General features: G+C 36.5%; 2 protein-coding genes across 3 annotated transcripts; one reads left to right on the forward strand and one right to left on the reverse strand.

Annotated features, from left to right (window-relative positions):
• The first annotated feature begins 6,286 nt into the window (after positions 1 to 6,286).
• Positions 6,287 to 11,094, forward strand: LOC107474028 (26S proteasome regulatory subunit 4 homolog A). The gene is made up of 6 exons (XM_016093616.2): positions 6,287 to 6,865; positions 8,310 to 8,555; positions 9,125 to 9,294; positions 9,519 to 9,735; positions 9,864 to 10,004; positions 10,834 to 11,094. Exons 1-6 carry the CDS (start codon positions 6,383 to 6,385, stop codon positions 10,915 to 10,917), a joined length of 1,341 nt encoding a protein of 446 aa, XP_015949102.1. The 5' UTR covers positions 6,287 to 6,382; the 3' UTR covers positions 10,918 to 11,094.
• A 930-nt stretch (positions 11,095 to 12,024) lies between these two features.
• On the reverse strand, positions 12,025 to 14,252 carry LOC107474029 (probable prefoldin subunit 4). 2 transcript variants are annotated; one of them, XM_016093618.2, is made up of 4 exons: positions 14,163 to 14,252; positions 13,808 to 13,903; positions 13,595 to 13,705; positions 12,025 to 12,554 (listed from the first exon to the last, which is right to left on the reverse strand). In XM_016093618.2, the coding sequence occupies exons 2-4, from the start codon at positions 13,814 to 13,816 to the stop codon at positions 12,294 to 12,296; spliced, it is 381 nt and encodes a 126-aa protein (XP_015949104.1). In that variant the 5' UTR covers positions 13,817 to 13,903; positions 14,163 to 14,252; the 3' UTR covers positions 12,025 to 12,293. The 2 variants fall into 2 exon arrangements, with proteins under 2 accessions (XP_015949104.1, XP_015949103.1); XM_016093617.3 differs by lacking the exon at positions 14,163 to 14,252 and having other exon boundaries at positions 13,808 to 14,109.
• Positions 14,253 to 14,625: the final 373 nt, after the last annotated feature.

Here is a 14,625-nt window from a genome sequence, read left to right on the forward strand (position 1 = left end):
TGCACTTTAGTTATTTGAGCCGAGAGGCCAAGACTTGGCAGCAGATCTTCGCTCATTACGTCATGCCTACGACCCACTTCACAGAGATCCCAGTTGCTATGTTGATCTTGATTAGCTGTGTGATGGAGGGGAAAGAGGTTTATTACCCCCAGCTGATCAGGCGGTTCATGTGGAGAGCCCACATCCGAGGTCTCTTTCCTTTTCCGGTCATGGTCACTCAGATGATTCAGCGGGCCGGAGTTCCATGGCACCAGGATGATGTATCACCACCTCCACCGCTCCCTCAGAAGGAGCCAGTCACTATTCCGTGGGGATCCTGGGTGCACGAGAAGCCCGCCTCGTGCCGCCGATCTCGAGCCAGAGCAGCAGTTGAGGGAGCTGGACCCTCTTCATCATCAGCCCCTGCAGGAGTATCTACCGCCGCCGCATCTCAGCCGATTTACTTGTTAGTTCAGCGTCTCTTCCGGTACATGGAGCGCAGCAAGCGCCAGATCATGCGTCGCCTGGATCGGATTGACCAGATGTTTGTGGCCCAGGGCCTTGAGCTGCCCCCTCTACCAGAGTCTTCCGGTTCCGATGAGGAGACCCATGAGGAGGAGCATGCAGATTTACAGACTGAGGGTATTCATGCGGATGAGCCAGCACATATGGAGGCACTACCTCATACACAGGAGTCTCAGCCGGTACCACAGCCACAGCCAGAGCCTATCGGTGTACCTATCCCTGATCCTCAGGATTAGCATCGAGGACGATGCTTGATCTTAAGTGTGGGGAGGTAGCCGGTGGCATCATTAGATACCGGTGAACATTTTGGCCACTTTTCTAGCTATCCTACTTTGCATATCCTTTGTATATATTTGATGTATTTTGAGTTTATTTTGGATACCTTTACTGCTTATTTTGGATTTTAGATATTTTGATGCTTTTAGATATTTTTAGATGTTCTGGATGATAGATTCCATACTTTAGTTGGATTTGTCTTTATGCATTTTTGCATATCTTCTTTCGTATATTTTTCTTTTTAGTTTGTGGTTGTGATTAGAAATCATGTTTTAAGTGAAACTTAGTCACCCTTTTTGCATAAGAAATTGGTTTTAAGCGGAAAAGGAAAGGGTAAACTAAGAAAATTTTTGAATTTTTCAATCACAACAATGCTTAGTTAAATATTGAGATTTTCCAAGAATTTTAATTATAGGGCATAGGGCACCACCCCAATTGATTGAAGAAGCTATATCTTTATGAAACTTGCTTGAATTCATACTTTGTGAAGCATGTATTGAATTAAGAACACAAGCTTGTGAGACTTGAGCTTATTGATGTGGTTACATTTTATAACTACTTATTTTCCATTCTTTTGTGAAATTGTTCTCTATTTATGATTGTGATCCTTGATTTGTTTGATTCTATATGTCCATTTATTTCTTGTATTCATGCATTTGTATGATTGAGGCCATTATTTCATTAGCCCACTTACCCAAATAGCCAACCTTTTACTCTCCATTGTTAGCCAATTTTGAGCCTAAGCTTAACCAACTTATTCTCATTTTAGCACATTACAAGCCCAAGGCGGAAAACCAATGAAAGTCCTTGTTTGGATCTTTGATTAGCCTAGGCTAGTGAGAGTGTTTATTATTCAAAGTTGGTGAGGCTTGGGAACATTGGATGGGATAAAAAGGGTAGTACACTTTCATATTTTAGAATTGGGAACATATTCATGTATTGATTGAATGTATAAGACCTTATGCATTGATGTTCTTGTGTATAGTTTGAAAAGAAAAAAAAAAGAAAAATGAAAAGAAAAAGAAATAAAAGTGAAAATGAAAAAAAAATAGAAAAGAAAAAAAAGAAAAGAAAGAAAGAAAGAAAAGAAGAAAAATAATAAAAAGGGGACAAAATGCCCCAAGGTGAAGTTCAACAAAAAGGGATCAATGCATAAGTGTTATGAATTAAAGAATAGAATGCATGAATATGTAAGAAAAAAAAGTGAAGAATGGGTAGTTAGAGTAGTTTGAACTTGTATAGGTCATTATATAGGTTAGGTGGGAAAGTCCATACTAATCCAAGATCCAAACTCTAGTCCACTTAACTATAAATGAACCTACCTTGACCCTAACCCCATTACAACCTAAATGAAAGACCTCATGATAAATGTATGCATGCGTTGAATAAGTGTTGATGGTTAGAAGAAAATCAAATTTCGGAAAGCATGATTAGAAGAGAATTGAGTGAATTAACCCTTAAACACTTGAGTGAATAGAGCGGATACACATCCGGTGAGGGTTCAAAAGTTCAATTACATGTATTCACCCGTATTATCTATATTCTTGCAAGCTTGGATTTCTTTTTGATAATTCAATACAATTGTGGTTTGGACTTAACTCCTATTGCCCTAACTATTGCGCTTACACATGTTCTCTTGGGAATTGATTTGTTTGAACTAACATTTGCATTTACTTTAGGTAGTTGCATTTAGATAGGACTCATATAGTTTAGTTGCATTCAATAAATGTCACACCCCTTAGTTCCTTCTTATTTTAGCATGAGGACATGCTAAGGCTTAAGTGTGGGGAGGTTGATAAACCCCATTTTTAGGGTTTATCTTGTATTGAATTTAGAGTATTTTGATAACCTTTTCTCGCATTTAACCTATGAATTGGCATGGTTTTGTAATCTCTCCCGTATTTGTGCTTAAGTGTTACAACATACTTTCTAAGCCTTATTTTGATGAATTCTAATTCATCCTTGATTCCATAAGATGCCTTGATGTGTTTGCTAGTAATCTCAGGTTGAAATCGGTTAGGCATGGATCAAAGGAGCAAGGAAGGAAGCATGCAAGTGGAGAGAAGCACAAAAAGCCAAAGAATTGATCTCGGCCAAGCATGCGCACGCGCACAAGGCGCTCACCCGCACATTACGGAATAAGCCAGGGACGCACACGCGTCGTAGTCTGCACGTGATTTTGTTATTACAACACGTGCCGGGCGATTTTGGAAGGTTTCAGCAACCAACTTTGGCACCAATTTGCATATAAGAACCAAGGATTGAAGGGGATTAACACACATTCACATCCATAGACTCATTTTACAAGTTTTCTTAGATATTTTTAGTTAGTTACATTTGTAGAGAGAGAAACTCCAACCTCTCTCTAGGATTCATCTTCATTTTCTCAATTCTCAACCATTCCTTGGTGAGATCTATTGCAACTCTCATTTTACTTTGTTCATGTTGTAGATCATCTTCTCTAATCTCAATTAGTGTTTGTAATTGTTCAATTCTCATAGATCTTAGGTTTAACTTTGTTGTTTTGGATTCTATTAATTCATTGAAGATCTCATTTTCATTGTTGTTCATTGTTGATTCTTGTTAATCTCTTGTGTTGAATCACTTTGATTCTAAACCTCTTATCAATTTTACTATGTCTTTCATTCTTGCTCTCCAAATATTTGAGAAAATGCCAACTTTAGATATGGAATAGCATCCCCTCACTTGGCCTAGTGGTTGAGTCATTGGAGACACTTGAATAATGGATGTCAATTGTTGATCAAGAATTGAGAATTGATAATTGACTTAGAGTGCACTAAAGCTAGACTTCCCTAGGGTAAGACTAGGACTTGTGACTCAAGTTAGTTACTTTTACTTGACTTTTCTCTATAATTAGGGGTTAACTAAGTGAAGCAACACCCCTTTGTTATCACAATTGAAGGAAGCTATAGTGATGGAACTTCCAATGTTCAACCTTGGCCAAGGCTTTTAATATTGATTGATTGTTGTTTTCTTTTATTAGCACTTTTATGCCACACTCTTCAAGCCATAAAAGACCACTTAACCACTAACATACACCCTTGTAGCATTCCTAGGGAAGAACGACTCGGGACTAATACTCTCGGTTATAGATTGTAGAATTGTTTGATGATGGATTTTGCATCGGTTTAGACTATACTACGATTGATTACTCGATAATTTCTATACCGGCAAAAATTCATTCATCAGATGGCGCCTGGCAAAAAGAGGCAGACAAAAGAGGAGATTGAGGGTGCTCCACCACCATCTCCAATCTTCAGTGGTGATGTCGCTAACGATGCTAGTAGCAGCGTTGATAAACCCCATTTGTAGGGTTTATCTTGTGCTTGATTTAGGGGATTTTATAACCTTTTACCCACATTTATCCATTGAAATAGCATGGTTTTATAACTTCGCCTTTAATTGTGCTTAAGAGTGAAAACATGCTTTTTAGGACTTAAAATAGATAAATCTAATTCTCCTTGATTCCATTAGATGCCTTGATATGTTTGCTAAGTGATTTCAGATTTAGGAGGCAAGGATTGGACCAAGGGAATGAAGGAAAAGCATGTAAAAATGGAGAACTCATGGAAAAATAAAGGAAACGCAAAAGCTATGAAGCCGACCTCTTCGCACTTAATTGGTCATAGCTTGAGCTATAGAGGTCCAAATGATGCGGTTCCAGTTGGGTTGGAAAGCTAACATCTGGGGTTCGAAACGATATAAGATTTGCTATGGTTGAACCGCGCATGGTGACGTGTACGAGTATAGTACGTGTACGCGCCGTTGGTGCACGTGATTCACTTCATGCAAACTCGTGGCTAGCGAATTTACAAGCCTTGTGGGCCCAATCCAACTCATTTTTGATGCTATTTAAGCCAAGGATTGAAGGGGGAATGAAGATACTTCACAACATTTACATGTTAGTTACCATTAGTCATAGTTTAGTTTTAGAAGTAGTTTCTAGAGAGAGAAACTCTCACTTCTCTCTAGGATTAGGATTAAGATTAGGTTTAGTTCTTAGATCTAGATTTTAATTCATCTTTTTCTACTTCTATCTTCTCAATTCCTTATTGTTATATTCATTCTTCTTCCATTCTTTTGTTGTAATTTCCTTTATGTTGTTCTTGTGTTTTGTTGTAGATCTACTTTTGTTTCTTCTACTCTCTTTCAATTCAATCAAGGTAATTCATAATAAATGTGTTTCTTTTGATTATTGTTGTTAATTCCTTTCAATAATTGTTGTTAGATTTCATTATTGTTGTCAAATTACTATGCTTTTCTTTTGTGCCTTCCAAGTGTTTGAGAAAATGCTTGGTTGGATTCTAGAGTAGAGTTTTATGTTCTTGGCTTGGAAAGGTAACTTAGGAACTCTTGAGTTACTAATGTCCAAGTAATTGATGATTGGGATCCATTGACTCTAGTTCTCACTAATTGAATTAGTGGAGAGTTAGGGCTTATAGACTATGATTGATATAGCTCATTTGACTTTCCTTTACTACTAGTTAGAGGATGATTTAATGAGATTAATCCTTGCCAATTCTCATATTGTGGTTAGTGATTAGGATAGAGATCCTTGACCACCAACCCTTGCCAAGACCTTTGTAGCCATTAGTTTACTTTTTAGCATTTAACTTCCATGTTTCTTATCAAAACCCAAAAAATAACTCACAACCAATAACAAGACACTTTATTGTAATTCCTAGGGAGAACGACCCGAGGTTTGAATACTTCGGTTATTAATTTTAGGGGTTTGTTACTTGTGACAAACAATCTTTTGTATGAAAGGATTATTGTTGGTTTAGAAACTATACTTGCAACGAGAATTCATTTGTGAAATTCTAAACCGTCACAGATCCAATCATCAAGCGTCACGGTTGACACCTCTGTAGAAGGGAAAGGGAAGGCGGTTGCAGTGATGGAGATGATGAACGCGACTCCACTAGATCTGATCTGCGACACCAGTGGTGCAGTGCTCCGAAAACCGAGATGAGCAAACGGCAGCTACATCGTTGCAGAGAGGAAGCAAGCAGACTTCTCTGGCGCGTGGGATTATGGAACCTATATGGGAGAAGATCGCAGAAGAAGATGAGACTGGTGTGGTGGAACTTGGAAGAGAAATTAGGGTTGAGGTGTGGTGGCTGGTGAATGAGGGAATTGAGTCTCGCTGTTTGCATAAGGGATAGGGTAATTGGGTTACCGGGTCAACTTGTAAGTGGGTTGGGCTTGGTTTTTTTTATCCATTATAAAAAACTGTTAAAAACCCGACCGATTTGACCGATTCACCGATTAATCACCGGTTCGACCAATTTTTTTATCGATTTTTTGCAGATTAGTTTTTTGGGATCAACCGAACCGGCCTAATAACCAGTTCTCAATTAACTCAGTTGAACCAACCGGTCCGGTCCGATTTTCAGAACCATGAAATGTTTCCCTGAAAGATTTTTTTGGCTTAAACAAGAAGTTACCACAACAATTGAAAATAAATAATAGAAAGTTGCATTGGTTACTCAAAGCATATTTTCTTCTTTGGGCACGCTACTCTCTTCTCTCAGCTTCGTCCTTTTCCACCCAAAAAACAAAAACCCTCAAAACCAATCTAATGGGGCAAGGAACTCCGGGCGGCCTCAACCGCCAGGGCATGCCGGGTGATCGTAAGCCGGACGGCAACGACAAAAAGGACAAGAAATTCGAGCCGGCGGCCCCTCCCGCCCGCGTGGGCCGCAAGCAGCGGAAGCAGAAGGGACCCGAGGCCGCGGCTCGCCTTCCGGTTGTGACGCCTCACACGAAGTGCAAACTCCGATTGCTGAAGCTGGAGCGCGTGAAGGACTATCTGCTGATGGAGGAAGAGTTCGTTGCGAACCAAGAGAGGCTGAAGCCTCAGGAAGAGAAGGCCGAAGAAGATAGATCAAAGGTCGATGATCTCAGAGGTTCTCCAATGAGCGTTGGGAATCTTGAAGAGCTCATTGACGAGAATCATGCCATTGTTTCGTCTTCGGTCGGGCCTGAATATTACGTTGGGATCTTGTCGTTTGTTGATAAAGATCAGTTGGAGCCTGGTTGCGCTATTTTGATGCATAATAAGGTTAGGGTTTTGCAATTTTTTTTGTTTTGTTTGCTATTTCGTGAAATTTGGCTTACTTTTTTTGCTTTCATGTGATATTGAGTTGCGCAATTGTCTAGGTTTTTGGTTATTGGATTCGTAGTTTTTGTTTCGAGTGAGTAATCGAAGCTCGGTGTGATATTGGCTCTAGGGTTTCGTTGGTTTTTGGTTGCTATTCCCTGAGAATTAAGTTGGTACTCAAAATTGTCTAGGTTTTGAGATCAACAATATACCTATTTCGATTTTCTAGAGAGTAATGAAAATTATTGTGACCGTTGCTATGGGGTTTGCTATTCTTTGTTGTGAAAATTGACTCCCTAGGATTTGTTTTAGATAATTGCTGTTTTTACGTTCAAATCAGTAATGCTTGCTTATTATGAAATGTGAAGGTAGCTGTGGTGTAAGTCACTAATTTAAGGGTTGGTTTGGTAAAACTCTTCGAAGAGGTGCACAAGCACCTCATTTTGCTTTTGGTAAATTAAAAAGTCCGAGTGCTTGTGCTTGCGGCTCTTAAAAGTTAGGGGTGCTTCACCTGAGAGGAAGCTTTTCAAAGCTGACTAAGGCTTACCAAATTCTAACACAATCCTCATATATTCTTTATTTTTCAACCTAATCTTCACAAATTTCAACACAAATAAATTTAGGATAAAATAAATTTTTATGATATTTATATAAAATTTAAAGTTAAAAAATAAAGAGTTTATTTATTATGTTTATGTTTATTATGAATTTTTTATTTTAAAATATTATATGAAATTTTAAAGAATCTGAAAAAAGAAATTATTTTTCGTTATAAATATGTTTATTATAATTTTTTTAATTTTTAAAATCTGTTTTACCAAACATAATTGTGGTGCTTGTGCTTATTAAAAGTCATTTTTAATTTCATTTTACCAAATGCAAGTGCAGCTTTTAAAAAGCTGTCTTTAAAAAAGCCACTTTCAAAAAGTAAAAGCTTTATCAAACCAAGCCAAAAGCTTTATCAAACCAAGCCTAAGTCATGTGCACTTATAATTGCAATTTTGATTTTCCTAGGGTAGAATGAAAATGAATTAGCAATAACTTGCTCACTCTATCATGAAGTAATAGTCATGTATGAAACGATTTTTAATGTTTGATGCAATAGACATTGGACATGTCCTTGTGTATCATTAGATTGTGTAATGTAATGTCTTGTTGATGTTTTAACAACTTGCTGGAAATATTTCAAGTTTCTTTTTGATGTATAATCTTGGATTGCCAGATATGATAATTTTTCTAATAGAATGCTTAGTGATAGGAACGTAACATGACTTGGAAGAGTGGAAGTTGATGTAACATAATTGTTTTTGGTATATGAGTTATACTTCCTTTGTTGTAGACTTGTAGTTCATATGCTTAAGTACAGGAGATGTGATTTATTTATTTAATTTTTTTTTTTCATCAGGTTCTTTCTGTTGTTGGACTTCTTCAAGATGAAGTTGATCCAATGGTCTCTGTCATGAAGGTTGAAAAGGCTCCTTTGGAATCCTACGCTGACATTGGTGGTTTGGATGCTCAGATACAGGAAATTAAGGAAGCAGTTGAGCTTCCATTGACTCACCCTGAGTTATATGAAGACATTGGTATTAAACCTCCTAAAGGTGTCATATTATATGGAGAACCTGGAACTGGGAAAACCTTGCTTGCAAAGGTTTGTATTTATTTGTGTTCTCATAGGCTGATGGAATAGAGCTTGAGCATCTCCTCTTTGTATCTTATCCTCTCCATTTAACTCCCTTTCCTTTAAACCGAACATGTTATCATGCTACATTGTGGATCAGTATTCAATACTATGGAATTCCTGGGAATACTTTTTCCCATGTATATATGCACAAAAGGAGACTTCTGTCAAGTTTGTAAATCCTTGTTTTTAGGCATTGCTTTGCATGTTACTTGCAGGAAATTATCTTGTTCTTTGCTAGCTGTTGATCTTTGGCTTATAGGCACTGGAGAGAATATTTCTTTTGGAATTTTAGCATTTCATTTCATGATCTCTGTAAAATGAACTGGTGTTCAGATGTTATGATAAAATTTGTGTGTCGGTTTGATAATATTGGAGTTCATATGCCATGTGATATTCAGCATAAACGTAGTTTGACCTGTGTGATATTATAGGCATTATCTGACCTTTACCTTTCATGCGATCTATATTGCTTTTAATGCACAAGCACATTATGCACTATAATTTTAGGTCTAAGGTAACGTGTTATCTGACTTCAGGCTGTAGCAAACTCAACATCAGCGACATTCTTGCGTGTAGTTGGTAGTGAATTGATACAAAAATACCTGGGAGATGGTCCAAAGCTAGTCAGGGAACTTTTCAGGGTTGCTGATGATCTTTCCCCATCTATTGTATTCATTGATGAAATTGATGCTGTTGGTACAAAGAGGTAGGTATTTGAAAACCCAACTTCTGGAGGGAATTAGTCAATTAGAATTCGAGAATCTCTACATCCTATGCAAGACTAACCAACTCTAGCTTGTTACTGTTTTGTTATGTTTCATTCACGATTTGACTTAGAAATGTATGACACATGGATACCTGTGCTTTTTAGCTTTTTGATCTCCTACAAATCTCTCACATTCATGAGATTATGTGTTAATGTGCTTACAGATACGATGCTCACTCAGGTGGAGAACGTGAAATTCAAAGAACCATGTTAGAGTTGCTGAACCAGTTAGATGGTTTTGATTCAAGAGGAGATGTAAAAGTGATTCTTGCAACCAACCGAATTGAGAGCCTTGATCCAGCTTTGCTAAGACCTGGTCGAATTGACAGGAAGATAGAATTTCCTCTTCCTGATATTAAGACAAGAAGACGCATCTTCCAGGTAAGCATGACTTATTTTTGTCAAAGCAACATAGAAAAAAGATGTTTCTGCTGATTATATGTGATATCTTAGAATGCATATTTTGCTTGATCATATGACTAAATGACTTCTTATGCTTTGAAATAAAGATACACACATCAAGGATGACATTAGCCGATGACGTCAACTTGGAGGAATTTGTTATGACTAAGGATGAATTTTCTGGAGCTGATATAAAGGCAATATGCACTGAAGCTGGATTACTTGCTCTACGGGAACGCCGAATGAAGGTTAGCTCTCTATTTGTGGTTCTATCATCTGTCTGATATAATTAGTCTATCTTTTTGGAACTGTGAAGTTGCTTGCCTTGACTAGCCAATTTTACCATGGTTGTATTAAGCATATGTAAACTGTAGCATAGTTTGTTTACTCCCAAGCTTAAACCGTTCTTTCTTTTGCAACCTACACTATCGAAGGTTCAGTTGGAGATTAAAAATGGAGGTTAAGACAGCTGTAAAACTGCGGCTAACATTTAGTTCGATTTAATTTTACTCTCAACGTTTATAATAAGTTTTAATTCTACTATTACCATTAATATTTTTTATGATCAACAGTAAGTCAGTTTTTTCCAATTTTACCCTTAACCTTGACCCTCATTTCCCCATCAATCCCCTATCAGCACTACAACTCACCTCGCCCTCACCCTCACCCTCACCCTCACCCTCACCCTCAACACCACTGCCTCTCCTTCTGCCCCGCCGCGACTCACCCTCACCATCACTGACATTGCCACCCTCACTGCTCACCCCCCACTCATCTTAGATTTGCTGATAGCTTGTTCTATCCTTTCTCGTAGTATTATCTTGTTAGTAAAATTCTTTTATCACTATAAAAGAGACTGTTTGAACTCTGTATTACAAAACAACCAAAACTGGAGATTTGGGTTCCTACAATTTTCCTTACAGGAAAGTTGTTACAGTTAATGAATCACTATTTTTTGCCTTTTTGTTCAATTTTGATTTATCACTTATCAAACGAAACATCATTTGTCCCCGTTTGTTTCATGATTCCTCTCATTCTTATTGGAGTATGTTTTTTGTTTGATACATTCTTGTTCAGGTGACTCATGCTGACTTTAAGAAGGCAAAAGATAAAGTGATGTTTAAGAAGAAAGAAGGGGTGCCAGAAGGTCTATATATGTGAACTATCATTTACCATTATCTTTGCCGTTTTTATGTTCTAGCTCTGTGAGCATCATGTCTTGCGTTTTTACCATGATGTTGAGCTTTATTCATGTACAATTGCTTGGGTAAAGTTAGATCTGGAGGCTTTGAATCTTAACTCGCAATTGTTTTATTTCAATTTCTATGATTTTTGGAATTGTATTGTTTCATAGTCGTAGGATAAATACGTCATTCCGTTATTGGCATTCTTTACAGAGACATAGCTCTATCTTGCTGAATTTTTTCTTTGTCAGTTGGTTAATCATCGGATAAAACATTATACAATTATATCTACGCTGTCTGGTTTTGTACAATGATCTCAATTGATCAAGTCCCTGTGGAGTAAGATTGTTGGTAAAGTGAAAAATTTAGTGTCAGGGCTCTTAAAATAAGATAGTAAAATTCATATATAATGAAAATTTAATTGTAATTAATTTATTATTTTATTATTTTACCAGTCTCTTATTTCATTTTGTTGACCCCACAGAATACAGATTGATTATCACTAAGCAACAAAAACTTGTAGCAATCTAGATAGTCGTGAATCATTCCTACACCAAATATAATATAAGACATAATTAAACTCTACATATTTTATATCAAATACAATGCAGAAATTTAATTTAGTCTTAGTCTTTGTCTCTCGCTTTCTTTTTCAAATGTAACCTTAGTGACAATAGATTTAAGTACTTTATACAAGGTCCCAACTGTCCCACGTTCAAATTTGATTGTTAACAGCATACACAAAAGTAAGGTAAGCTATTATTTTTAATCATGAAAAATTTAGTGCGAACAATTCTAAGTTTCTAACAATGGAAAATATAAAATATATATCCATCAAAGATTGGAATAATTAGACAAAACTAACCCAATCTTTTGATAGTTATCATGTTAATGGAAGAGTTCAAGTCCAATTGTTGAACATATCAATCAACTGAATTACTGAAATGAAACGACAACTTTTATTTGTCTGAAAAACGTACCAGTCAATGCTCGACACGATTTATTTTATTTTTTCAAATGACAGCCACTTCTATCTCAGCAAGATTTAAGAGTAATGCAACTAAAACACATGCCGCTCTCGCTGTTACTTATCCAAAGTGACAGATTTTTCATAGTCATAATCAACAAAGGTGATTAAAGATTTTCCTTAGGATCGATCAACTAGAGAAGAAAATGACAGAGAATAATGAAACCAAAGACATGCAGAAGAGGAGGTCCATTTCCACTAGATTACAACCAAGAAAATACTCTAAACATGATATGAAATAAAACATGGGACAATCTGATTGAAAAATTCCCGAAAGTCCAATAGAGTTCAAATCAACCCAAAAAGACCTATGAACAAGAAGGCTACTAATCCTCCTCAAGATTGATCGAGTCCTTGAACTTCCCATACAAAATCTTCTTCAGTTCAGCCATCTGAGCAACCACAGATTGTTTCTCCTCGTCAAGCTTTGTCAGTTTCTGGCTTGTCACCTCTTTCATGTTTTCTATCCTATTCTCGACTTCATCCTTTGGCACATGTGCAAAGACCTCACCTATTTGAAACCGAACCACATCTTCATCTGTGAGAATCAACTCATTGCTCGCATCTTCCAAATTATCATTTGTTTCCTGTAGAAGAAATCATCCCTTGCATTTGTATCACAACATCAAAAACATGCCAACCAGGGGCTTGCCTTTGCAAGAAGGTTGTATGGCTACAAAAATCAAACTAGGACAGGACTTGCAGAACAGAGGAGTTTATAAATTCCATATCTGATATACACAGTGTCACAACCAGTCATCCACATACTTAATTTTAGAGGATATATAATGTAATAAGATTGAATATATTTTTCCTCTCTACCATTTCATCTAATCTAATCGATTACTCAGGACTCTGTTGCTCTCAGTTTTGAATATTGGACAAACCGGCATGTTAGCTCATTGTTAATGAGTTTGAGGGGTAGGCAAAATGTTAAACCATTTTTCTTTTTTCTCTTTTTTCAATTAGGCCCCTAGTTCTCCATAAAACTCATCATTAATGTATTCTCTGCAAGGGTGTACATTATCCAGGGATAGTATTGAATGTCGATATTGATACTGATCAATCCAGCTAGGTTTCGTATCTACTATGTCACTCATAACATTCTTGCCAAATGAAAACCAACAGAGTCACAAGTAAACTGCATTTTGCCCATAATTACACTCCAGCAGTACCCTTATATGTTCCATTTTGGTTGAGTAAAAAACTATTCTGGCCGAGGAAATATTAGGTTGCCGACATACTGGTTCTTACTTTGGGTGGATTGATCAAGTGGAAGAATCTTTTAGGAATACAGTTAGTAGTCATTGGGGGACCATTTTTCTGAGCAAATTAATCAATCTTTAACGATAAAAATGATGGTTTATTCTGCAAGGTCCTAGCTCCTAACTTATTATAGTGATGATTAAGGAATAAACTAAAACCCCACCCTGTAACTAAACAAGTAAATCAATGCATATCCTATGATTTCTTTTGTTCTTTCAATCCATTTCTACCATCAAGTTATAAAATATAAGGATGCATTTGAGTGCTTATTCTACTCATATACTAACAACTAAACTCAAAACAGAGCTAAATAAACAAAAATAGAAAAGAAAAATGAAAAGAAACAAAAAAATATGGTTACCTTGGCGATTTTGATCTCATCCTCGAGCTCATGAAAGCGATTGTTCAATCTTCCGAACTTATTGATGTTCTGCTGGTCCTCCCATGTCACTTCCGTGTCGGATCCTCCTCCCTTCAACGACGAAAAATGGAATATCATAAATTAGGAGGGAAAATAATAGAAAGAAGATTGCGATTCAAAGGAACATTCCCCGAAGCTAGGGATTTTTATTACCTGCTGCATGCTATTGACTCAATTTAGGGTTTCCTGATTCCAATCACAGTATCGGCTTCAGTACCACTGGGAGCTACTGTTGACAACTCTCGTTAACTAAAATTGGGGTGAAGATATATTAAACACAAAAATGGGATACTTTTTCTTAATTAATTAAATGTTTGTAACAGTAATAAACACAAGAATAATCGAGTAAATTAGTATGTAATCATTCTTTTTTGCTTGCTTTTGTTTAAAATCTCGCGAAACTAAAAAGTAAAATTAATAAAAGAACAAAAAAGAAAAACACAATATTGAAGAAGTTCATTTGATAAAAGGGTTTTGCTACCGTGAGGAAGCAATTTTTGTTCCTTACCTGTTGAATGTACATGGGTAAACGAAATGGTGTGTATTTCGATGGAGTAGAACAAAATGTGTAAACTGTCAAAATCTATATTGGGTGCTGATAGAAAGGGATTAATAAAGCGAAATTGATTAATGGTTAATGTTGTTAACTAAGATTGTGGGCTTTTTTTTTATTGGACCTTAAATATTTTTGTCATCTAATTGGTCTTAAGTTGATTGTTGTTGGTTTTGGCGATAAAAATATTATAATTTATTTGTTTCACATGAAAGTTAGGCTTCGGAAGAAAAAATGATTGATTTTCGATGAAGTTGTGTGGTTTTTGGTTGGAACAGGTTGTACAATAGTGCTGTTTGTTAGGGAAAAAAAAAATAGTTGAGCGACTTATAATTTATTAAAGTTTATTTTTTTTAAATATAAAAGATTCGAACTGGTAATCTCTTAAGTAAGTATAAAGAAATTATACCATTTATTA

Source organism: Arachis duranensis, chromosome 2, assembly GCF_000817695.3.
Source record: "Arachis duranensis cultivar V14167 chromosome 2, aradu.V14167.gnm2.J7QH, whole genome shotgun sequence".
Lineage (NCBI taxonomy): Eukaryota > Viridiplantae > Streptophyta > Magnoliopsida > Fabales > Fabaceae > Arachis > Arachis duranensis.

Bases quoted from the DNA above. Each gene is read 5' to 3' on its own strand.
- LOC107474029 (XM_016093618.2), bottom strand. The intron at 12,555-13,594 runs GTAACCATATTT...TTTCTTCTACAG, and splicing joins ATGAGATCAAAATCGCCAAG to GAAACAAATGATAATTTGGA.
- LOC107474028 (XM_016093616.2), top strand. From the start codon at position 6,383: ATGGGGCAAGGAACTCCGGGCGGCCTCAACCGCCAGGGCATGCCGGGT. The intron at 9,295-9,518 runs GTAGGTATTTGA...ATGTGCTTACAG, and splicing joins GATGCTGTTGGTACAAAGAG to ATACGATGCTCACTCAGGTG. The intron at 10,005-10,833 runs GTTAGCTCTCTA...ATTCTTGTTCAG, and splicing joins TACGGGAACGCCGAATGAAG to GTGACTCATGCTGACTTTAA.